Source organism: Dermacentor variabilis, chromosome 8, assembly GCF_050947875.1.
Source record: "Dermacentor variabilis isolate Ectoservices chromosome 8, ASM5094787v1, whole genome shotgun sequence".
NCBI lineage: Eukaryota > Metazoa > Arthropoda > Arachnida > Ixodida > Ixodidae > Dermacentor > Dermacentor variabilis.
Genome location: NC_134575.1, coordinates 69,555,632 through 69,581,297, shown reverse-complemented (window position 1 = coordinate 69,581,297; position 25,666 = coordinate 69,555,632). Strand labels below are relative to the sequence as shown.

The 25,666-nt window shown below is 43.1% G+C and overlaps 1 protein-coding gene across 2 annotated transcripts in view; it reads left to right on the top strand.

Annotated features, from left to right (window-relative positions):
• The window catches only part of LOC142590316 (japanin-like-RA1), an 88,902-nt gene that overhangs the window by 31,068 nt on the left and 32,168 nt on the right, over window positions 1-25,666 (top strand). For both annotated transcript variants that reach the window (XM_075702345.1, XM_075702346.1), the window contains exons 3-5: window positions 13,519-13,659; window positions 20,059-20,081; window positions 22,444-22,505. In XM_075702345.1, the coding sequence (XP_075558460.1) occupies window positions 13,519-13,659; window positions 20,059-20,081; window positions 22,444-22,505 (226 nt within the window). The remainder of the gene's footprint in view (window positions 1-13,518; window positions 13,660-20,058; window positions 20,082-22,443; window positions 22,506-25,666) is intronic.

Below are 25,666 nucleotides of genomic sequence, written 5' to 3'. Positions count from 1 at the left end.
CGGCCTGACCGTGCTCTGTGCGGCTCAGCCTTACTCTCTTGTGGGATAGGTGTGCTTCCACCAGCTCTTCCACCGTGTTGTGGGCACCCATTTCCAGCAGCTTGTGCGTTGACAAGTAGACTGGTATGCCCATGCCGAGTTTGACTGCTTTCCTTATCGTCGTGTTCAGCTTCTCACCGTTCACCTTCGCAAGCTGTAGATGCGCGGTGGAGTACGTTACGCGTGACACGACGAATCTCTCAAAAAACCACACCAGACTACGAAGCGCTTACGGTAAAATGTGGATCCTATGTTTTCGCTGTTTGTTTCGACCACCTGATGGCAAGAGCGAAAGCTTCTTATTCTTTTTAGAACAATTACTATGTTATGCTTACCAGGATAGACTGTGGGTGAACATAGGCGGTGACTGTAATATAAACTTACTGCAAACGAATACAGTTTCCCGCAACCTGGTCTTACTCCTAGGTTCTTTTGGCTGTGCGTACATGATGAAAACACCCACTCGAGTCACATGCCTTTCTGAATCTCTAATCGACTTGTTTACTACGAACAGCCTAATGCTAGATATCAATGGTGGTATCATTGTCGCCGATCTAGGTGATCACTTGCCGATATACATGTTAAATAAAATAACATATCTAAAGTGAGCGGAAACTAAGGTAAATATTTCGTCATGCAGGAAATAAATCCAAGAAAAATGAATGACTTTCGAAACCAACTTCGAAGTGTGAACTGTACACCCGTATTTCAGTGTAACGATGCTGATACGGCCTACGATAGGCTCATGCGTATCATAAAAATTGCGTACACTAGTTGTTGTAAATTAAAAAAAGGCAAGACATCTAGAAAGATACGAAAACATTAGTTAACAAATGAGTACTTAAAGCTAATTCGTAAAAAACAATTATACTCGTACTTTGTGCAGTCTAGAAGCCCGGATGATCTATTTGCATTTAAGAAATACAGAAACATTGTAACTAAGTTTCTTCGAGATAAAAAAAATTATCTGAAAAAGCTATTTATTGATGCAGATGCCAAATGCGACCTAGTTTGGTTTGCGCTTAATAAGCTCCTAAATCATAAGAGAAGTTGTTATGAATAGCAGAGTGATTACAGAGAATGGGATGCAGCTAAATGGTATAGAATTAGCAAGGCGTCTCAATGAACACTTTACAAATATAATGATTAGCGCTCACAATATAGATGCTCTCAATTATTTGAGTGAGCCTAGTGTAAATACAGCGTTTTTGAGCCTACGACACTTGTCGAAGTTTACTCTGCTTTTATATCCTTAAAGAACAGTAAGGAACGTGACATCGATGGTCTCCAGATTAAACCAAGTAAATTTGCAATAGACTTCTTAGTGCCCGCTTTCACCAACGTATTCAATGTTTGCTTGTCTACTGCCGTTTTCCCTACAAAAATGGAACAGGCAAAGATTACTGCTGTGTTTAAATCAGGGGACAGAAATGACATGTCAAATTTTTGGCCGATGTCAGTGCTCCCTGTCTTATCAAACGGCTTAGAGAAGGTTATCTGTAAAAGGGTTACGTCGTTTTGTGAAAGATATCTGTTATCTCCGCATCAATCTGGGTTTCGCAAGGGCCGATAGACTGAATTAGCACTATTAACCCTGAAGGACTTAATCTTGAACAGCTACGAAGAAAGAAATTAACATTAGGCGTATTTATCCATTTTCCAAAGCCTTTGACAGAAGCAATCATATTACTTTACTAAAAAAATTCGAACATTACGAATTTCATGGATTACCCCTGGAAATTCTAAAGTCATACTTAACCCATAGGAAACAATGCGTTTACATCTCAGGAGAATACTCAGACCCTCTGAATTTAGAAGCTGGTGTTCCCCAATAGAGCATATTAAGACCTATACTGTTCAACATTTACATAAATGATTTACCAAACATCAGTAACTTACCACACCATATAATACGCGCAGATGACACCAGCGCTTTCTTCGAATCATGTAATGCTGATAACTTGTCACAACTAGCAAACACAGTCCTTGATAAACTATATTGTTTGCAGCAAGGCAAATTCTTTACAGACTAACTCTAAAAAAGACAAAGCTGTTCTTTTGCACCCGCCCAAATAGATGTAAGTCGTAATCTAAACATATTGTTACGGGGTTAAAAACAGTCAGATGTATATTTACAGTATATATACAATAAGTATAGCAGCAGCTCACAAGATGGTAGACAGCGCGCGAAGTCCACAGCGTCTTCTTCCGACCAAGCTGACGTCTTCGTCAGCGTGTCACATGACCTCCAGCGGCTGAAGCACCGGCGCGGTGCTGGTTAGGAAGCGGGCGATTGATACAACTTAAGACGCGCGACGTGGACCAAGTCGGAGCGACGCTGAGTCACGGTTGGCTCAAGAGGGGCGATTTCGTATGTGACGTCAGTTATGTTACGCAATGCACGGTAACAGCCACAGTTGCATGAAAGTAACTTCTCCGAAAGGCCAACGCTTCGCGACGGCAACCTTAGGAGAACCACGGCGCCCGGTGTGTAATGGACATCACGATAGTGGGCGCCATATAAGCGCCGCTGATGGTCCTGCGACTCCAAAAGTCGACGTCGGGCAATATGTCGTGCTTCTTGTGCTTTGAGTATGGCTTCATGGGCGTACTCGGACTGGAATTCAGGCTAGCAGGCAGAATGGTGTCTAAAGGTAGCGTAGGGTCGCGATCACACAAGAGGGAGAATGGAGAGAAGCCTGCGGTGTCATGGCGAGACGGATTATAGGCGAAAGTAACGAACGGCAGCGCAACGTCCCAGTCGCGATGGTCAGCGGAGAGATGCATGGACAGCGTGTCAGTAAGGGTGCGATTAAGGAGCTCGGTTAGACCGTTTGTTTGTGGATGGTAAGCAGTAGCAAGTTTGTGCTTAGTCGCGCATGAGTGTAGAATGTCATTGACAACTTTAGAAAAAAAGTACTGGCCTTGGTCGGGGAGGAGCTGTCGAGGGGCGCCGTGGTGAAGGATGACGTTCTCTAGGAGGAAGTCGGCGACATCTGTTGCAAAGTTTGTCGGAAGAGCCCGTGTGATTGCATATCGGGTGGCGTAGTCTGTTCCTACAGCAATCCACTTGTTTTCCGAAGCAGACGTAGAAAAAGGGCGTAAAATATCAACACCTACAGGGAAGAATTGTTCTGATGGTACGTCAAGTGATTGAAGGCGACCAGCAGAGAGTGTGGTCGGCTTTTTGCGTCGTTGACAAAGGTCACACGCAGCGACATAGCCGCAGACGTCATGGTATACACCAGGCCTAAAGAAGCGCCGACGAACGCGGTCATAAGTCTGTGATACGCCAAAGTAACCTGCAGTCAGTACATCATGAAGCTTGGCGAGAACAGTCTGACGCAGATGCTCAGGCACAACAAAGAGCCGGGCAGGGCTGTCCGGGCGCATCTTAGAGCGGCACAATATACCATCTTGGAGTTCAAACATGCGAAGGGAAGGATCGGGCGTCGTTGAAGTGAGCCGTTGAATAAGGTCTTGTAAGGAGGTATCCCGGCATTGTTCAGCTCCAATATCGCGAAAAGCAGCCAGAGAGAGAACGGTGAAAGTTATGCCGGCAAAAGAAACGTCAGGAGGGTCGACAGGATGGCGTTACAAGCTGTCTGCATCATGATGTAACCAGCCGGTCTTGTGTAGAACTGAATAGTTGTATGCTTGAAGGCACAGAGCCCAGCGGCCAAAGCGCCCTGAAGGATCTTTGATGGACGAAAGCCAACACAGAGCGTGGTTATCAGTGATGACAGTGAATTGGCGGCCGTACAAATAGGGGCGGAATTTACCCACTGCCCAAACGAGAGCCAGATACTTGCGTTTGGTGATGCAATGATTGTGCTCAGCAGAGGAAATAATGCGGCTGGCGTAGGCAAAAACGCGTTCTCGCTTTTGTTGTTTCTGTGCCAAGATAGCCCCAATACCGTGGCCACTGGCATGGGTAGAGACTTCAGTTGGAGCTGGCGCAACAAAGTGAGTGAGAATGGGCGGGGACTGAAGCAGGCCAATCAGCTTGTTCAGGGCCCCAAATGAATGCAGCGTCTTTCTTGAGGAGCTGATTGAGAGGGCGCGCAACCTTCGCTAAATTTCGGGCAAACCGACGGAAGTAGGAGCAACGGCCCAAAAGGCTGCGGACATCCTTGGCACATGTTGGCACGGGAAAGTCTTCCACTGCCCGTATTTTATCGTGATCAGAGCGTACACCAGAAGAATCGATGAGATGCCCAAGCACCCAAATTTCCCCACAACCGATGTGGTACTTGGGCGAATTTAGTTGTAGCTCCACTTGACGGAAAACAGATAGGATGGTCGATAGGCGTTCGAGGTGTGTCGCAAAAGTCAGAGAAAAAACTATCACGTCGTCCAGGTAACAGAGGCAGATGGACTGCTTGAAACCATATCGGGGGGCGTCCATTATTCATTGAAATGTGGCCGGGGCATTACACAAACCGAAAGGCATCACTTTGAACTGATACAGGCCATCGGGAGTAATAAAAGCTGTCTTCCCGCGGTCCATGTCGTCGAAGCAAATTTGCCAGTAGCCGGAGCAAAGTCGATGGACGAAATTATTGTGCTCCATGCAGGTAATCCAGGGCATTGTCAATGAGTAGTAGGGGATAGACTTCCCTCTTTGTTTCCTTGTTGGGGTGTCAATAATCCACGCAAAATCGCCAACCATTGTCCTTCTAGTACAACAGGGGATACCCATGGGCTGCAAGAAGGTGCGATTATGTCTCGAAAAAGCATCTTGTCAACTTCATGTTCGATGATTTGTCGCTCAGTAGGCGAGACGCGGTAGGGTCGCCGATGGATGGGGCTCGCATCACCGGTGTTTATTCGATGTTTTACGACAGATGTTTGTCCTAGAGGGCGCTCTCCAAGATCGAATATGTCCCAGTATGAGGGAAGGAAGCAACGTAGTTCTTTAGCTGGCTGGGGCTGAAGGTCAGGAGCAATCATTTTTAAACGACGTTAGGATGGATAGGAGGGTGTGCTGGTTAAGCATGATCTGAAGTGAAGGCGCTACGACGACGATGGACGAAGAAAGGAACACACACACACACACACAGGTGCCCTTTGTGTGTGTGTGTGCTGCTTTCTTCGTCCACCGTCGTTTTAACGCCTTCACTTCAGATCAGTGATTTTTGTTGGGGCCTTCAAGTCTGAAGGGACAGGGGGCGAAGCGAGAGTTGAACACGAGAAGCTGTTACAAGTTAAAGCCGAAATGTGGTATTATCTAGCCGGCGTTATTTGCACCACGAATATTCCGCCCGGGAGTAATTGTGTACAAAGACCAAAATTCACAAGAAGAAAGCAGGACGTATTGTCCGAAATGGTAATGACGATGTGAGGAAAACGACGTTATGCGAGAGCAAGACATCCGGATTAGGGGCTACGATGTAGTCACAGTCTGGTATAGGCGTTACGGGGGAACACCTATGTAAGTAACGGCACAGTGAGGGAGGCGAATATGCTCTGTGGAACATAGCCGTATCGGAGTACTATCGGGAGGATCAATAGCAGCAGCTAGAGCGAGTTGCACAACACCAGCAGAGCAGTCTATCAAAGCAGAATGTGTAGACAGAAATTCATGGTCCTAAATGAGGTCGTGCCCCCCCCCCCTCCAGTGCTCTAGAACATCTCATAAAACAGAAGTATCATGTCCGCCGACGCTCACGCGAGCCGGACACATGCCAATAACGGCTGGTGTTCCACTGTCGGGGACTCGGACCACAGGCGACGGGGCAAGAGTGATGACTTTGTTGAGACGATTCCGAAGCTGAGCCTTCATCACAGATACATGCGCGCCAGTGTCAATCAGAGCCGTAACAGGTACACCATCCACGTTCACTTTAATGAGGTTCCGATGTGTGGGCAAGGCCAGAAGAGGATTTTTGCGCCGGGTCGGTTTGGCAGCATCGCCTCCAGGTGCTGCACCTGTTAGTTTTCCCTAAGGGAGCGCTGGAAGGAGCTAGGGGGCGGTGATCCCCGAGATGGAGGCGATCGGGAGATGCGGCGACGGGGCGAAGGAGAGCGGCTAGAGTGGGTAGGCAGATAAGTGTCGCTACAATGTACTGGTTGTGTTTGGAGGGGGAACCGATGAGGAGCATGAGGACCGTGGGATGGGAGGTAGGATGAGGGGGTCAAAATCCATGAAGACCAGCAGCGACGTGAAATATGGCGAATACGTCCACTAGTGAAGCATAAAGGCTTGTTGTCTGCAGTGCCCCATTCGGCCGGATTGCGATACCACGTTGGGGCATTCAGGCTGCCGGTGCGTACGACAGTGCTGGATAGAGTGTAGTCAGGTCGATGAATTGAGTAGCCGTTGGTGAAGCCAACGTTGGCAAATTCTTGGCACATGACGGACTCTATTAGTGACACGGTCTCTTGGCAATTGTCGGGGCCATGGGTTGGGGTTGTTACAGGAGCTGCAGCTTCTATTCCACGTCGTATGATATGTAAGATGTCATCAGAGCAATTGGGCGCGGGTGGACTGCGGAGGTTTTCGCAGGTGGATGTAGCAGCCGTGTTGGGAAGGCGGGGAACTGGCTGGGCAATGCGGCGACTCTTGGGTTCTTCAAACCGCCGGCATTCGGTAATAATGGCTTGCACAGTGGAATAATTCTTGAACTCAAGGAGGTGGAAGGCATCATCTGCTATGCCCTTAATAACACATGCCACTTTATCAGGTTCGGACAGCTTCGGATTCACTTTGTGGCACAGAGGCAGCACGTCCTGGATATACGTGATATAGGATTCAGTGCACGTCTGGGAACGCGAAGCGAGGCCTGTTTGGGCAGCGCGCTGACGTCCAACAGGCTTGCCAAACAATCCTTGAGGATCTGTTTCCAAATGTCCCTGCTGGTAAGTTCCTCCTCGTGGGTCTGAAATCAGACGCGTGCCGTGCCCGCGAGGTTAAGTATCAAATTAGCGAGCATGATGGTCTGATCCCAGTGGTTGCTGGAGCTCAACCGCTCATATAGTTGAAGCCAGTCTCCATAAGGATCCGTCTTAATAAGGATCCCGCTACCTCCACCAAAAATGTTACGGGGTTAGAAACAGTCACACGTATATTTACAGGATATTTACAATAATCGTAGCAGCTGACAAGATGGTCGACAGCGCGCGAAGTCCAGAGCGTCGTCTTCTTCCGACCAAGCTGACATCTTCGTCAGCGTGTCACAATATTCTATCGATCAGGACGAATTGACATCACCGCGGACGTGAAAACACTGGGAGAGATTTTTAACCAGAATTTAAGGTGGGACAAACACGTAGAACGCGTGGCAACAAGTTTGGCCAAGGTGTGTGGTGCGCTTCGTAGGCTTCGAGATGTTCTTCCGTTAAAACTACGGCTATTGCTGCATAACACCATATTTATTTCTCGTGCAAATTATTGTAGTCTCGTATGAGGGACAACGTCGCAAAAGATATTAAGACAATATCTCTTTTACAAAAAAAAGCATTGCGCCATGTTGCTTGTATTTCTTACGGTAGTCATACAAGTACATTCTTTTCTGAGTTTCATGTTCTCCGGTTTCGTTACTATTATCAGATTAATTTTGCTATGAAATATAAAGACAGCGTAAAATGAGGCCACATGGGATTTACTGACCTTTATATTCTAAGCAAACCTCTTCACCTCAAATACGACATTCGGGAGCGAGAAACTTGGGCCGTGCCTTTTTCACGAACTAATCATGCAAGAGACAGACAACCGTGCCGAATATGGGTATCACTGAACAGTCTTGAAAAAAATACACAGATCTAAAGACTCTTTCACGTCGAATTCTGAAGGAATATTTCATTAGCCGTGCAACTGCATGGGATTAGTGCATGTTGCATTCGCATTTCTTTTTCTTTCTTGTATTTTATGTATGGAATTATTTTTTATTTGTCGTGTTTGTGAAAGGGCTCTTAGATATTGGTATGTGCCTGGAAAAATGTAGTGTTTCACAACGTGACATAAATCCTTAATATTTTGTTAGGAGATGGCGTGTATTGCTGGTAATAAAATGTTGGCTATAGTGCATGTTCTCAAAAACGCATATTACCATGCCCTTAGAAATGTTTTTCAAGATGTATTTTATGTATCGGTGTATTGTTGCGTGAAAAGAGTTCACAAACTGCCTGCTGCTAAATACTCTAGAGGCAGGGGCCTTTGTCAAGCCTCTTAAAATAGCGGCTTTTTGCTCCTGTCCTAGCATTTGTACATCTAAAGATGAATACTGAAATAAAGGAATGGAATGGAAAGTGTAGGTGCAAGAATGCGACGCATGTGCCCTGTTCGCATTCGACGGAGGATAGAAAGATAATGCCTGATAGAAGAGGCATGCCGTTGACGCGCCCGAGAAAAGCATGGAAAGGGGCTAACGGCAACTGTGCGGATAGAGAGCCGGACAATCACGGTATTGCTATGATACGATAATACATTGATAACAATACGCGTCTTTGGCGCCCTCCGGTGAGCGGCCTTCTGTGCTTGAAACGCGGAAGCAGTGTGCCGCGTAGGATGCAATGATGTTGTCATATACGGCCTTTTCTCGACATTCTTTTTTTTTTCTTCTGCTGTTTTGGCACGTTCCGCGCTATCTCCGTTCACTGACTGCCGTCGAGCCAACTCGGGCAAAACTCATGTGAACTGGAAACTTCGCGCATCCTGCACAGCACCCCTGGACAGCAGCTCACAATCTTGGTTAGTGTGAGAAGTTACAGTGTCGTTTTGTTGGCCTATATGCGGTCCTTCAAAAGACTTATCCCGTTAATTCAGGTGTTACTCACTGCCGCCTGGATTGGAGCGCCGCGCACGCCGATCCAGGCGGCCATGTGTGACTTCTGTCGTTGTGTCAACGGACCGCCGTTGGCGCTCTGCCGAAGTTGGCACCGTTCTCGCATGAAGCGCTTCACGTGGCGTTCCCCGTCATTTTAGGCTGCTCTCGTGCAGAGTAAATTAGTGTGGACACATATTATGCACTCCTTCCTTATCAGTAGGTTATCGGCATCCTACGTGTAGCCTTCATCTTTATCGTGCGTGTGGACGCATCGTCAGCGTTGGCTTTGGTTGAGGTCCTTCGCCGTGTCGTTGCTGCTAAATAAATATGTTAACTTACATACATACATACATACATACATACATACATACATACATACATACATACATACATACATACATACATACATACATACATACATACATACATACATACATACATACATACATACATACATACATACATACATGTAGATGAAGATGAGGCTAAGGTACTTGTGTTCAGACACCCGTTCAAGGGAAGAGCCATTAAACGAATAGGTAAACACGGAAACAGAAGTGCGTTTACTAAAAAATAAAGTGACGGTTTTTAGAAAGTTTACATTCATTTGCCATTTGTCGCACCACCTGCAAAATTGTGCAAAATCTACGTTAAGTGAAAGGTGGTCAACATTCGTGTTAATTACGTTATACAGCACACAGCTTTCAGCACAAAGGGGGACTTTCACAGACACATAATTCGGCAAATCATTTATATACATTAAGGACAAAAGTGGCCCCTGCACTGAACTATGGGGTACTCCGGACGTCAAATTTACTACAGACGAGTTTGAGGAATTTAGCGAAACACAATGGGAACGATTACGTAAAAAGCTAGCGATCCAGTGAACTAAAGAAGAGATATTAGGTGAAGCGCGAAGCTTATGGAGAAGTTTTTAGGGCATAAGAGCGTCGAATGCCTTGGAAAATCTAAGAGAATGGCATGTATTCAATTTCTAGTGTCGCTAGCATGCGAAATGCAATGCAAGAATTTTGCGACCTGAGTTATTGTACTAAACCTGCGACTAAAATCATGCTAGACATCACTAAATGGGATATTATATTAGAAAAACTCCATAAGTTGCTTAAAGCTTATATCTTCTGTAAGTTTACGTGATTGAGACGTTAATGAAATAGAACGATAGTTTAGTGGTAACTGCTTGTTGCTAGATTTGTAGAAAGGAAGAATTTTTTACACTTTCCAAACTTAAACAGCGGCAAGGTAGATAAAGACTTCTGAAAAATTACAGCCAAATATCGACTTACCATCCTGCGCTGCAGTGACCACAGGATGGTAAGAACTCGAATTAGCCTAGACCTGAGGAGGGAACGGAAGAAACTGGTACATAAGAAGCCGATCAATGAGTTAGCGGTAAGAGGGAAAATAGAGGAATTACAGATCAAGCTACAGAACAGGTATTCAGCTTTAACTCAGGAAGAGGGCCTTAGTGTTCAAGCAATGAACGACAATCTTGTGGGCATCATTAAGGAGTGTGCAATGGAAGTCGGTGGTAACTCCGTTAGGCAGGATACCAGCAAACTATCGCAGGAGACGAAAGATCTGATCAAGAAACGCCAATGTATGAAAGCATCTAACCCTACAGCTAGAATAGAACTGGCAGAACTTTCGAAGTTAATCAACAAGCGTAAGACAGCTGACATAAGGAAGTATAATATGGATAGAATTGAACATGCTCTCAGGAGCGGAGGAAGCCTAAAAACAGTGAAGAAGAAACTAGGAATTGGCAAGAATCAGATGTATGCGTTAAGAGACAAAGCCGGCAATATCATTACTAATATGGATGAGATAGTTCAAGTGGCTGAGGAGTTCTATAGAGACTTATACAGTACCAGTGGCACCCACGACGATAATGGAAGAGAAAACAGTCTAGAGGAATTCGAAATCCCGAAGGTAACGCCGGAAGAAGTAAAGAAAGCCTTAGGAGATATGCAAAGGGGGAAGGCAGCTGGGGAGGATCAGGTAACAGCAGATTTGTTGAAGGATGGTGGACAGATTGTTCTAGAGAAACTGGCCACCCTGTATACGCAATGCCTCATGACCTAGAGCGTACCGGAATCTTGGAAGAACGCTAACATAATCCTAATCCATAAGAAAGGGGACGCCAAAGACTTGAAAAATTATAGACCGATCAGCTTACTGTCCGTTGCCTACAAAGTATTTACTAAGGTAATTGCAAATAGAATCAGGAACACCTTAGACTTCTGTCAACCAAAGGACCAGGCAGGATTCCGTAAAGGCTACTCAACAATAGACCATATTCACACTATCAATCAAGTGATAGAGAAATGTGCAGAATATAACCAACCCTTATATATAGCTTTCATTGATTACGAGAAAGCATTTGATTCAGTCGAAACCTCAGCAGTCATGGAGGCATTACGGAATCAGGGTGTAGATGAGCCATATGTAAAAATACTGGAAGATATCTATAGCGGCTCCACAGCCACCGTAGTCCTCCATAAAGCAAGCAACAAAATCCCAATACAGAAAGGCGTCAGGCAGGGAGATACGATATCTCCAATGCTATTCACAGCGTGTTTACAGGAGGTATTCAGAGACCTGGATTGGGAAGAATTGGGGATAAAAGTTAATGGAGAATACCTTAGTAACTTGCGATTCGCTGATGATATTGCCTTGCTTAGTAACTCAGGGGACCAATTGCAATGCATGCTCACTGACCTGGAGAGGCAAAGCAGCAGAGTGGGTCTAAAAATTAATCTGCAGAAAACTAAAGTAATGCTTAACAGTCTCGGGAGAGAACAGCAATTTACAATAGGCAGCGAGGCACTGGAAGTCGTAAGGGAATACATCTACTTAGGGCAGGTAGTGACGGCGGATCCGGATCATGAGACGGAAATAATTAGAAGAATAAGAATGGGCTGGAGTGCGTTTGGCAGGCATTCCCAAATCATGAACAGCAGGTTGCCGTTATCCCTCAAGAGAAAAGTATATAATAGCTGTGTCTTACCCGTACTCACCTACGGGGCAGAAACCTGGAGGCTTACGAAAAGGGTTCTACTCAAATTGAGGACGACACAACGAGCTATGGAAAGAAGAATGATAGGTGTAACGTTAAGGGATAAGAAAAGAGCAGATTGGGTGAGGGAACAAACGCGAGTTAATGATATCTTAGTTGAAATCAAGAAAAAGAAATGGGCATGGGCAGGACATGTAATGAGGAGGGAAGATAACCGATGGTCATTAAGTGTTACGGACTGGATCCCAAGGGAAGGGAAGCGTAGCAGGGGGCGGCAGAAAGTTAGGTGGGCCGATGAGATTAAGAAGTTTGCAGGGACGGCATGGCCACAATTAGTACATGACCGGGGTTGTTGGAGAAGTATGGGAGAGGCATTTGCCCTGCAGAGGGCGTAACCAGGCTGATGATGATGATGATGATGATGATCGACTACTCCAAGCACAATATCTAAGAATAAAAGCGTCGTTATTACCATCAGGGTCACATGTTATCTTTAATTTCTGGTGATATATTTCTTTTAACATGTAGTCGTGCATCAGGAAGAAAAAAATAAAGCAATGAAAATATTTTAGACTAAGTTTTTAGCATGTTGCCATTTAGAGGATTAAGGCGCTCTTTAGCTTCAGAGTATTGGTTTCAAAATCTCGAATGCATTTCTTTCATTCTAATAGGGTACTACTTGTAGAATGCATCGATAGCATACTAATACCGTTATGGACGACACTAAGCTGCCAATCACGACTTGAGTGTGCCTGCCCTATACGTTCTTACATACATTCAGTAGTTTCTATTAAGGCTCTCGTATGCATGCTTTTGAGTTTTGATTTGCGCTCTTAGCCAAACGAGAGTCCCCCAATACCTTTTACTATTCAAGCTAATAAGAGACTCTGACCAAAACAAGGTTGCTACTCGGTTTGTCTTCCCCGCTTTCCGCCTGTTCATTATTCCAGATAGATTAGTTGAATAGTTCCTCTTCTCTTGAAAAACGCGACACACTAGATTAGCCGCAGCTGCCTACGGTCCTAAATTATGTCCCCATTCCGTTTCTTATCTCTACTGCTGTATTGAATCCAAAACTAGCACCCCAGTCGCTCTCCTTTTCTCTAATAAATACAAACTTTCGTTCGTCTCTCCTTGTGTCATTTGCTGTCGGTGTACCCCCATCCCTCTCTTTCTCTCTCTTTGACACTAGCTACGCGCACCTCACCACTACCCATTCTCCTTCCCCTCTGATAGGGAAGAGGGATGAACACGTGCATCAAAACGCTGCTAAGGGAAGCAGTTTCTTCGCTTACGAAGAACTATCATCTTGTCGAAATTTTAGCCTAACGCGGCATTCTAGATTGACTATTCGTCATCAGTTCAAGTTTCTCTCTTCCTTTCAACTTCCGTCTTCTTTGAATCCCTCAGCCTGCATTCCGTCTTCACATGAAGAGGGTTTGATTCTACTACCGCTTCTAAGTACCTGCTATACAGACAGATTACCGCAAACTTTAGCTAGACTTTGGGGAAACCGCCAACACCACGTGTTTCCGATAACGTACACAAACTCGCTCAATAACTATTTTTAGGGCGCAAATTGCATTAAACAGTTCTTTACTCACATCTTTACCGTGTCAAATTTCTGTGGTTTACAATTCTATGACTCAATAAAAAAATCATCTCTTTTTGCAGCCTGCCATTGCCAAAGAGGACGTTTACCTTGTGGGATACTCTTCTAACCTGACGAGTGAGACAATAAACTGCGTAAGTTCAAGCTACCGAGGCCTGGAAGACGGATGGGTGAAACGAACGCTGGACTTCAACTATATATGGGTGAGCAATGCCTGTTATATTTATTACTACGTAAATTCTTTCATCGTTGCATTGCACCTTTCCAGTCCCTATTACTAGTGGTTTCAGCGCTATTATGTGATAGAACTGCGCTTGCATTCCTCTTTCAATATGTTGCATACTAAGACTTTTATATCGTCATAAATTTTACATCCAAGAAAAATATTCGTTGTCATACAAAGAATTTTGTCCGAAATTATATTTTGGGTCACAGCTTTCACTTTTATTCCAAAGTATAGCAGTGCGAAAAAGTGATAAGTAATAAGTAGCAGGATCTACTTGTACCATTTTGTATCCTCTCACGTACTGATTGTGCAAGGAGGTTCTAATGTCACGCACCTCGTCGCAGGGCCTTTTCATTTCAAACAAACGGGCGTGCGATTTAATATCTTTTCATCGTCGTCATCATCAGCCTGGTTACGCCCACTGTGAGGCAAATACCTCTCCCATACTTCTCCAACAACCACGGTCATGTAGTAATTGTGGCCATGTCGTCCCTACAAACTTCCTAATCTCCTCCGCCCACCTAACGTTCTGCCGCCCGCTGCTACGCTTCCCTTTCCTTGGAATGCAGTCCGTAACCCTTAATGATCATCGGCTATCTTGCCTCCTCATTACATGTCCTGCCCATGCCCCCCCCCACTTCTTTGTCCTGACTTCAACTAAGATGTCATTCTCTAATATTCTCTATCTTTTCATTGCTCACCAAGTTTAACCTTATATGACTCTGTAAGCAGGCAAATTTTGTTACCGAATTCGTCATCGGGGTATTGCTCACAGGATGAAAATTATAGTTGTCCTGCGTGCCAGACGTATGTGTCTCAAACATGTCCAACAAAGACGTACGCATCGACAATGTAACATACAGGGGAAATTTTGAAGCCAGTTGCACCTTTTCCGCTGACTACGCCTTTGACGGAGTTATAGATGGTGTATTCCTGTGTTTCAGGCCACAGAGAGGTACGGGTCGTGAGCATTCGGCCAGCTTCTTTCGCATCGTCCTACATCATGAGTTGGAAACCCATCTACACACGCCGTTTGATGCATCCCTAAAAAGGACTCGATTGAGGGCGGTTTCATGCACGCCATTGCAATAAGCGCAGCACTTCATGCAGTTCATTCACTCAATAGTCCTGTTGAATTATCCCGTGAGCCCTATTGCCCTGTATTCACAAACCTATATGAAACCGCGTGTTCCTCTATACACGCAATTATTATATATTTGAGGTACGCGGCGTAAGGCTTTTTCACGATGAGCTTTGTGGAATATGAACATAATAGGAACAGAATAGGAATAGGGCCCCTCCTAGACCCACGGTTTAAGTCTTCTTGGTGTTCAGCTGCAACAGCCGAGAAGATGTGTTCTGCTGTGTTTGGGAGCGGATTGCTCTTGTCAGGGCAGGATATAGCGTCAGCACCGTCACAAATGCAGACTCTGAAACAGGACCAAGCCAATTTATGTTTAAAAACACCAGGCAAAATAAACATGCCCACCAACACAATAAGCCTGGATCGATTGCAGGAGAAATTGCTCTTTACCTTAGAAAGGGAACTTGCCCAGGCACGCTTAAGGCTCTCATCTATTGGAAAGTGAGTGCTGGCCGCTTTCCCTTGTTTTCCCACCTAGAAAGGGCAGTTCTGACTGTGAATGCGACGTCAGCTGATGTGAAATGCGTATTTTCTACGGCATGCCTGCTAATTACAGCGAAGCGAAATCGGCTGTCAAGCACCCCTTTCAAGCAGGTCATGTTTGTGAAGCGCAACACATATTTAGGTAGAAGCCAATTGTTTTATCCCACTTTGTTTTTTAGAAGTATCCGTTAAAGCAGCGCTCACTTACACTCCGTCTTTTTAAAACTAAACGGTGAAGTTATCATTTATGTTGACACTTTTTTGCAAAATTTTGATGAATAAAGCGATAATAAAGCTTCGTGTGGCACGTTGCACTGCTTGCGGCCTTTATCGTAGCATTTAAAGATCACGAGTACACCTCAGCAAAATACGCTATGTCGTCAGTTAAGCCTTAACACATTTAAGCTTAATCAATATTAAAGCATCCGAGGCCGCTAAAACATGCAGGCCATGCAAATACTATAGATAGGCGGACACCTGTCTCTATGGAAATAATAATAATAATAATAATAATAATAATAATAATAATAATAATAATAATAATAATAATAATAATAATAATAATAATAATAATAATAATAATGTTCATTGCCACACAATATACAAAAACAACACAAGCAGGCCTGTCTAAGCCTTAGTTGGCTTGTAGGACCGTGCCAATGAATATGATAGACAAGGCAAAAATATATACATAAATTGATGAGACCGTGAAGAAAAAACATAAAAAATATAACGAATGGCAAAAATGGAAAAGAACAAGATAAAGTTTGGTTATCTACATATAACAAAAGTTGAAGAGGTAAACATTGCAATGCAAAAAAAAAATATACAAGAGGTTAATCTTACTGTAGCTGCTTTAAGAAGCGTTTGAGCGTGCCTTTTTGATGTCGCGTTAAAAGTTTCTTCTGGCAATTTGTTAAATATGTCAGGCACATAAGCACAGCGTCTGGCAGCGCCATAACTTGTGGCTGAACGCGGAACTACATAACGGACATGTTTTCTAAGCTCCCTTGTGGCTGCACTTTTTTGTTTGAAAGCGGAATTCCAGAAATGTTTAACGACAACTGTTTCTATAAGTAATGAATGGAAGGTCGGTAGGCCAAGTTCATGGAAGATATTTGCAGATGTTACTATTGGGGAATTGTATGCAACATTTTTAAGAATGTTTTTTTTTTATAATCCCGTCTACCCTGGCATCCCCAACGATCAGAACAAAAGCCAAAAACTGTAATGCCGCGCCTCAACACACTGTAACCTAGTGCATGTGCTATAATCTTTTTTTACAGACACTGGTGCAATACTTTTGATATTAAACAACAGCCACGCTACTGACCTCACCTTAGAACAAATAAGTGATAAGTGATATTGCAAAGATAAATTACGATCGAAATAGATTCCGAGATATTTCACACAATCCACGTATGAAATAGGCGCACCTTTACAATGAACACAGTCTGACTCATGCAAGTAGAGAGGCATGTTAATAACAGTAGTCTTAAGTGGGGAGCGAAAACAAACAAGTTTTGTTTTTTGGGCATTTACAACAATTCCATTATTAGAGAACCGAAGCATTGCGTTGTAAACATCATTTTGCAACATTTCAGTGGACGTTTTATAAGAAAGGTGTTTCGCTAATAATACAGTGTCGTCAGCATACTAGAATACTGAACATTTCGAAATTGCCAAAGGGAAGTCTTTAACGAAAATATTAAACAACAATGAATCAAGGGAAAATGAGACATCCACCCGTTCGTAGCAATTGCTACAAAGGAAACGGGTGGATGTCTCATTTTCCCTTTATTCATTGCTTCTTTCCACCTTGCGGGTTTCCGCAGAACTACTACGTCAAAATATTAAACAACAATGGCGGTAAAATGGACCCCTGAGGAACTCCAGCTTTTACCGACAGCTTAGAACTAAATACGCCCTTATCATCGGTAGACACCACCTGAAATCTGTTGCTCAAGTAATTTTCGAGAACTTTGTAAAAAGGCCCACGAAATCCCAAAAAATGCAGTTCACTTAACAAGATTTGACGATTTAGGGTGTCAAACGCTTTCGCTGCATCTAATAATAATAATAATAATAATAATAATAATAATAATAATAATAATAATAATAATAATAATAATAATAATAATAATAATAATAATAATAATAATAATAATAATAATCAGCCTATATATGTCCTCGCCAACCGATTCCAAATAGCACCCACAATCTTCCAAATTGCATAGCGCTACCTAGTCTTCTGCCATCCTCTACTGCGTTTCCCTTCACTTGGTACCCATTCTGTCACCCTAATGGTCCAACGGTTATCAAATCTGACCTGCCCATGTTATGACCTGCCCAGCGCCATTTTTTTCTCTTGATGTCTATTAGAATATTGTTACGCGTGAAGAAAACGAAGACCGGTAAACTATACCCGTTGTCTATACCCGTTTGCTCTCTGATCCAAAGAGCTATCTTTCTATCCCTTAAATGTATGCCTAGCATTTTTCGTTCCATCGCTCTTTGCGCGGCCCTTAACTTGTTCTCAAGCTTCTTCGTCAGTCTCCAAGTCTCTGCACCATATGTCAGCACCAGTAAGATGCACTGATTGTATACTTTTCTTTTCAATGATAACGGTAAGCTACAAGTCAGGAGCTCCCAATGTCTGTCGTATGCGATTTCACCAATTTTATGCTTCTATGAATCTCTTTCTCATGGTCAGGATTCCCTCTAATTGGTTCACCTAGGTAAACGTACCCTTCACAGACTCTAGAGGCTGACTTGCGATTTTTAACTCTTGTTCCCTTGCTCGGTTATTTATCATTATGTTTGTCTTCAGCATATTAATCTTCAGCCCCACTCTTACACTCTCCCTGTAAGGGTCCTCAATAATTTGTTGTAGCTCGTCCGCAGTGTTGGTGAGTAGAACAATATAATCGGCAAACCGAAGGTTGCTGAGGTATTCGCCATCGATCCTTACTCCTAAAGCTTCCCAGTTTAATTTCCTGTATACATCTTCCAAGCACGCAGTGAATAGCATTGGAGAGATTGTCTCTCCTTGTCAGACCCCTTTCTTTATAGGTATCTTCCTACTTTTCTTGTGTAGAATTAAGGTGGTTGTGGAATCTCTGTGGACATTTTACACGGTATTTACGTAAGCGGTCTGTACTCCTGCATTACGCAATGCCTCTATGATGGCTGGTATCTTTACTGAATCAAATGCTTTTTTCGTATTCTATGAAAGCAATATAGAAAGGCTTATGCTATTCTGCGGATTTCTCGATAACCTGAATAACGACATGGATGTGACATTGTAGAGTATCCTTTCCTGAAGCCAGCCTGTTCCCTTGGTTGCCGAAAGTCCAATTATGTTAAATATTTTACATAATACTGGGAGTAAGCTAATGGGCCTATAATTTTTCAGCTCTTTACCGTGGCCCTTTTTGTAGATTAGTATAATGTTTGCATTCTTGCAGTTTTCTGGGACCCTTGCAGTCGATAGACACTTCGTATAGAGAGCCGCCAGTTTTCCTAGCATTATGTCTCTTCCATATCTGATTAAATAGACTGTTATTACATCCTATCCTGCCGCTTTTCCCCGTTTCATGCCTTGCAAGGCCCTTCTGACCACTTCTCTAGTTATAGGAGGAGTTTCTGTATACAGTTCATTATTGCTTCGAATAGAGTACTCCTGAGTCCTCTGGGTGTTGTACAGGTCCGTATAGAAATCTTCCGCTGCTTTTATTATACCTTTGAGATTGCTGATGATATATACCCTTCTTATCTTTCAGTGCATACATCTCGATTTTTCTTATGCCAAATTTCCTTCACACTGATTTCAGGCTGCGTCCATTTTTACGGCTTCTTCAGCCTTTCTCATGATATAATTTATAGTATCACTTATTTTCGCATTATTGATCAGTTTTGACAGTTCCGCGAATTCTATCTTATCTCTTGAGTTGGACACTTTCATTCTTTGTAGTAGTAGTGGTTGTGCTGCAAGAGATATGTCACCAAGCTACTATCTCTCAACAATGTTAACGTGTTTTTCTTTCTTGTGCGATTCTTAACGCGTCTGATGACAAAAGCGTTATGGTGAGTTCACCGATAACTCGCTAAAACTACCTAGATGGCTTTCCTACGTTGAGTAATTACAAGAATGAAATTGAACTGCACGGCCACTCCCGGAGTACTTATGGGCCTTGTTTTTTTATTACGAGGAACTGCAAGGAATTGGATCGCGGCAAGTTCTAATTCTCTGGAATGGAATTGGAATAGAATGGTGGTGCCCATTCCGCAACACTGCTATTCATTACGAAGTTTCTAACTAAATGTCTTCGGCCAGCACAAGCTGGCAGCCAGCAAGCGTCATTTGCTGGTTTAGAGCAGGAACATAGGACGAGGAAGAAGAGGTTTGTCAAGCGGCTGGCTTTTTTGAAAACATGTAGCGAGGAGACAGACTGACGCAATATATCTGGTTAAAGCGGTGCCACACTTATGACGTCAAGCAAATTAACTGTGCACCTATAGATCGCATATAAGGGAACTGGTCTTTAAAGCTTGTCAAAAAAAGCCATGGGTGACTTCTTGCCATAATTAAACAGCTCACCAAAATTCTCTTTCGTTAAATATGCTTATTTTAGGTGTGTTCGGTACACTTAGTTGAAAAGCAACACGTTTCTCCTATTTCCATGTGCTGTCTTTAGTAGGTTACCATTCGTGTATTCTCAATATAATAATATACATGATCTTTTCTAGGGTGGTGGACGTTGGCAACGAATGTATGTATTTTGCGTTTTTCATTTATACTTCAGGAATGAGCGTTGAATTTCATAAGAGACAGCTTACGATTGTGTTATATCACCATGAAAATTTTGTGCATCTTTTAATTTCTGCCAGTGTTGATGTGTTTGTCTTGAACTTTAGAAAAGGGCATTGAAAGCAAAGCAGCACCATGACTCCATTGCTTTGCCATGTTAAGGTTGCCTAAGATCCGGTAGTTTGTACCACTAACGCAGTGGTTTCGTTCAGTTGCTCAGCTAAATTGCTTTTCTGTATACCATATGCAAGAAGAAAATGTGCACACAGGAGGGCCAATATTTAGTCAAGGGAATGTTAAGATGGCATGCAATGAAACCAAAGGAACGCATAAAGATTTCGTTGAAATGATGTTTACCTGTTATTGTTTATGCGTGCCTATGTTTTTGCATTAAACTTTGCAATGTAATAGATCCGATATGGTATATGAGTTACTATTGGGGTATTGATCCTGAGCCGGCGCGACTACATCGCCCAAAGGAACAAGAGACACTCAGTGATCTTATCTCACAGCTACACAAGACTACGGATTTAAGCGGATTTCAGCGAGGAACACACACTACCACCGTCCTTCACCATGGCGTTGGGCCTAACCAATGTGCTTTTCGACAACATTATTGAGACACACTTAGCTAGCATAAACAGTTCAATAAACACTCAGTAATGGGTCACTCGAGTGGCAAGTTAGGTAAATATAATTTTCATAGCCTTCAAGAAAGCCTATTTACAAAACAAAAAAAATATTACGCGTGTGGTCAAGTGTCATACTCCAACCACATGCGCCGAACTTCCTTCTTCCGCGTCAGTCAGACAATAGTACTGAAATGCATCCGCTTGACGCTTTACAGCATGTAGATCGTTTAGGCAGAAGCTCAAGAAACACAGCTATTGCTTGTATTTTGGTTCTTACCATTCACAAAGATCTCCACTTTCTATTTCGCACATTGATACTCTCATGTTGTGTGTATTTCCTCTTGTGACGGTGTGGCTTTTCTCATGCTTATTTTCCCACGACCCTTTCCGCCACTCTTCAATTAAATTCCCGATTGCATCGTTACACCCACTACCTCATTTTGCTTTGAATTACACGGAATACTTTCTTTCTCTGAAGCTATTTTCCGCACCATTATATGGTCACGTTTGTTTTCGATGTCTGTCTTTTAAGGTTTATCTTCAATTCCTGCACACTAGCTTGTAAGTTAGCTATTTGTTGATCAATAGAACGTACAAGGGGACTTTTCTCTCGTAGATTTACAGCGAAGCCGTCTATGACTAGCATCTGGCGGATTGTGTTGCGCGTAGATCAAAAATAAGTCATACATGGGCCGATCCCAAAAAATAGTGCAATACCGGGCTGACCAGTGGCAGAGGTGAAGTAACCATTAAGTACTCCCCATACGCGGGCCGATCACAAAGATAATGCGATGCCAGGCCGACCAGCAGTGGAGGTGAAGCAGGCGTTAAGTACTCCCCATACTTGGACCCATTCTGAAGGTAGTACAATACTTAAGTGGCCCACATACACCGCTTCGCTGGTCATTCTTCTTTACAGAGCGGAGTGGCACTGATTTTCTTTGTTGCTGCTATTTTTCTAATGTAGAAATTAAGAACTTTCTGGTCGATGCTTAAGCTTGAAGTTCTTTCTACACATTTATCGTACTGTTACGCGTGCATTGCTTTACTTTTTTGCCACGTACAGCTATACAAAACATTGTGAGGGTTGTCAAGTAATCGCTCGCGCCAGTGTGCGCCTCCTGAATCTGAAAATCATTATATGGTGTCACTGTTTCCATAGCGAAAGGTTTCTATGTAACGAAAATGCGCTGCGCGGGATGGGAACACTGTTCTTCATTCTCGAAAGCAAAAGCGCGTGACCTGAAGCGATGACTTCGGAATATTTGGTAATGCATGTATAAATGTCACAGGGTAGAGATGAGTTTCCATTCAATGGCTGACGAGTGTGCTCGTCGCTGTCATCATGATTCAAGGGTTGCTTGTCTTTTAGGGCACGCGTACACCCATTGCGTTAATTATACTTAGTAACCTTCGGAATTATTTATTGCTTGACTTTCAACATTATTTGCCTGCATGAACGAAAGTGCTGTAGATATTGTGTCACATGGTTTTCTGAGTAATAAAGAATGCATGTTTCGTCACTGTCACCTTATGTTGTCATTACGGTTAGGAATGCCATTTTGAATATCCTGGCCCTGCTGCTCAGTAACGTAAACAAATGAATTGTCGTCATGGTTCACGTGTTCATGCAAGTATTTCATACGTGTATCGATATTATACAGTGGAAATACTTATTTCGTTTCTTTTCAGGGCTGTATTTGCATATGTGAAATGGCCAAATAATTCTATTGATGTTGAAGTGAGGAAAACAGGTAAGTTTGATTACTTCATTACATTTGACCTCAAATGTCCCAAGTTCATGTCGATGTGTCTTAGAATAGTGTTGCATTTTATATGTTCCGGTAATTATTATTTTCAAAGAACGTGTAGGGTTTCTGCGAGAAAATGTGTTAGATGATTTGGATGCTATGTTGTTAAGTTGAGCCGAAGGAATAATGTGAAATTTAGGTAAAATTAGTCATGGCGAAATGTGGCAGCGCACTTCCAAGCAAGAACGTAACAAAGAATGAATAAAGACGTTATTCTGTGTTACATCGTTGTTTGGAAATATGCTGTCATATTCCTATTTGTGGTGTTTTCGGCACTCAGTCCCCGCAGTCATTTATTTAAGTAATACTGCGTCAAATAACTGAAAAGTTAGCTCTACTGGATTTATTTTCTGATTAGTTTTACTTTAGCGTAAATGGGGCTGAAAATCTGGTGACTTCATGGGGGAAATATTGGGGTGCAGTGACGACAATTACTTTAAGTGGATATAGAAGAAAATTGCTCCAGAACCCGTCTCATGATGTCTGGCAATAATAATGCATGAACAATAAATAAAAAAAGCGGCACAACGTATTGCCACCGCTGAAACGAGGTATTTATAAGGCGTGCATTACAGCGCGGCTCCTCTTTTTCATGTCCTTAAGAAGACTCGGCGCCATGTAGAGCCACTGCTGTTAAATGTGCACATGGCGGCCGATATGCATGGCGCACCGGTGCGTGCGACACTGAGAAACGCGCCTATTTACTTATTTATTTATTTATTTATTTATTTATTTTTTCATTCATTTATTTATTTATTTATCTCATTCTCCGCCACAATCCCCGCCAAACGCCTTAGAGATGGAAGTGGTTATACCACTTGTATAACACGTGAAATATTACGTAACTACAATACTCTAAAAATAGATGCATGTATTAGATATATCCTTAAAAGATGTAGCTCAGTTGCCGTCATGCGGCAGCGGGGTTGTTCCCTCGCAACTATTTCTGGAGGCGCTGCGCTATCTAGTGATTTCGTGTCTAACATAACAAAGTCAGCAAACAAACGCCGTGGATGACGAGTAACATTTTGCAACTAAAGCACCAACTAAAAAGAAACAAGAAGGCACGTGCTCCGCTACAACTTAGCGCAATAAAAAAGTAAATTGGAACCAGTGGTTCATAGTTCGAAGTATGACTACTTTAAAATGGTATTTCCTGGTTTCATAAAGTAACACGCCGGAAAATTTTGGGGGGTACTTAAGTGATAATAAGGGGCCTGTAAATGAAATAATGTTGCGGAGCTAGTATCGAAGACTGGAATGAAATCCTTGACCACTTTCAGCACTTTAATAGTGTTTCTTTTTTCCGGGTCAAACTTGGGTAACTTGTGTGAACGTACTGTACTTGAACCATACCAAAGTGAGCTTCATTTCATAAAATTGTAATGTGTCAATGCTCTTAAACTTGAAGACAGAGAAATTGTTTTGGGCAGATGAACTCCAAAATGTATTTCTTAAGCATTATCCGAGGTTTCTGGTGGATTTATTTTTATACTATTTAGAATTCCTTTCTTATCTGCTCAAGTGCCGAACAACTCTAGAACAGCTATAGTTCATTCATTTAAATAAGTTTATTGAGTGTCGTGTGATTTCGTGGGGTGGTCCTGGACACCGCCTAGCTTTCGGCCTAGGGTTGTTGGCCTTTGGCGGCTTCCTTGGCTAGCTGGACGGCTCAGCATCAGTGCTGCAGGTCCGAGCTGAGCAACGCCGGCTCCCAGCGCGCACGGAAGCTGTCGCTGTTTCAGGCGACATCGCTGTTACCCTGTATTATAGCCGCACACTCCCATAGGATATGCTCCAGGGTGGCTCTATATTTATAATGTCTACAGTTGTCAGTCGTGTATAAATCTGGGTGTATTAGGTGCGTGATAGCTGGACTCGGATAGGATCTGGTCTGTAACTGCCGCCATTCGACAGACTGATTTTTGCTTAATTTTTGTTACGGTGGCGGGAATGTGCATCTCTGCAATCTATGGTGTTGTGTAATTTCGTGGAAGCTGGTCATTGGATCTTCCCACTCCCACTCAACGGCAATCGATGAGGTGCGGCTAACCGAGGCTCGGCCCGTAAGGTCTCGAGCCATGCGGTGCGCCGCCTCATTGCTACCCTCTGGAAGTGTGGGAGCGGATGTCCAGAGGAGATCGACACTTTTGTCGTGGTTATTTAGTTATTTAATTATTTAATTTTAGGAGTCGTAGTGCCTCTGGACAGATTCGACCGTTGGTGAAGTTTCGTATGGCCACCTAGGAATCACTGATGATTATGCCCCCTCGTGTTTGTGCTATGGCAAGCGCGATATCTTTTTCCTTTGCAGTTTCTGCGTGTAGCGTGTTGACCCAAGCGCCAACTTAAGACTCAAGCGGGTAGCAAATTATCGTCATGCTGCACTTCGTCATGCTGCAAACTAATCGAGAATATTATCGCCAACCATACTACCAAAGTTGTAGAAAAAATTTCTTTATTCGCAGATTGCCAGCATGACTTTAGGAAATGCTATTCAGCTACGACACAACTGTTCAATGTAAATCCCACATTCATGAAAGCTTTACATAGGAAAGGTACAAACTGCGGCTATTTTTATTGATTGTAGTAAGAAATACGACAGAGCAGTTAACTATAAGCTGATTGAAAAAAATTGAGAAAATAATCTTCCTAACATTATAGTTTCTTCGATATCAGCTTATCTTTCGGATCGCGTACAGTTTGTCTCAATTGAAGGTAACAACTCCAGCTATCTTCCTGCAATATTCGGTGTACCCAAGGTAGCGTCCTAGAGCGATTGCTGTTTATACTCTGCCTATATAACATTGTCGCCGTTGTTACACTAGGTAAATAAATCACATTGCTTGCGGACGTCTGCCTCTTATTTCGGAAAATGTCTTCAGTAATTGTCGAGACCGAACTTGATCTAAGCTTACACAATGTACAAGAATGGTGTGATAGGTTGAGCACAACCTTCAACAAAGACAAAACAGTCTGCCTTCGTTATACTCGCAAGAAAATTATTTTAAAATATGTATACAAACCGGGCGCTTCACTGTTAAAGGAAGTTGAAACTTATAAATACCTACCCGTAACATTTTTATTAACCTTTTCTGGAACTT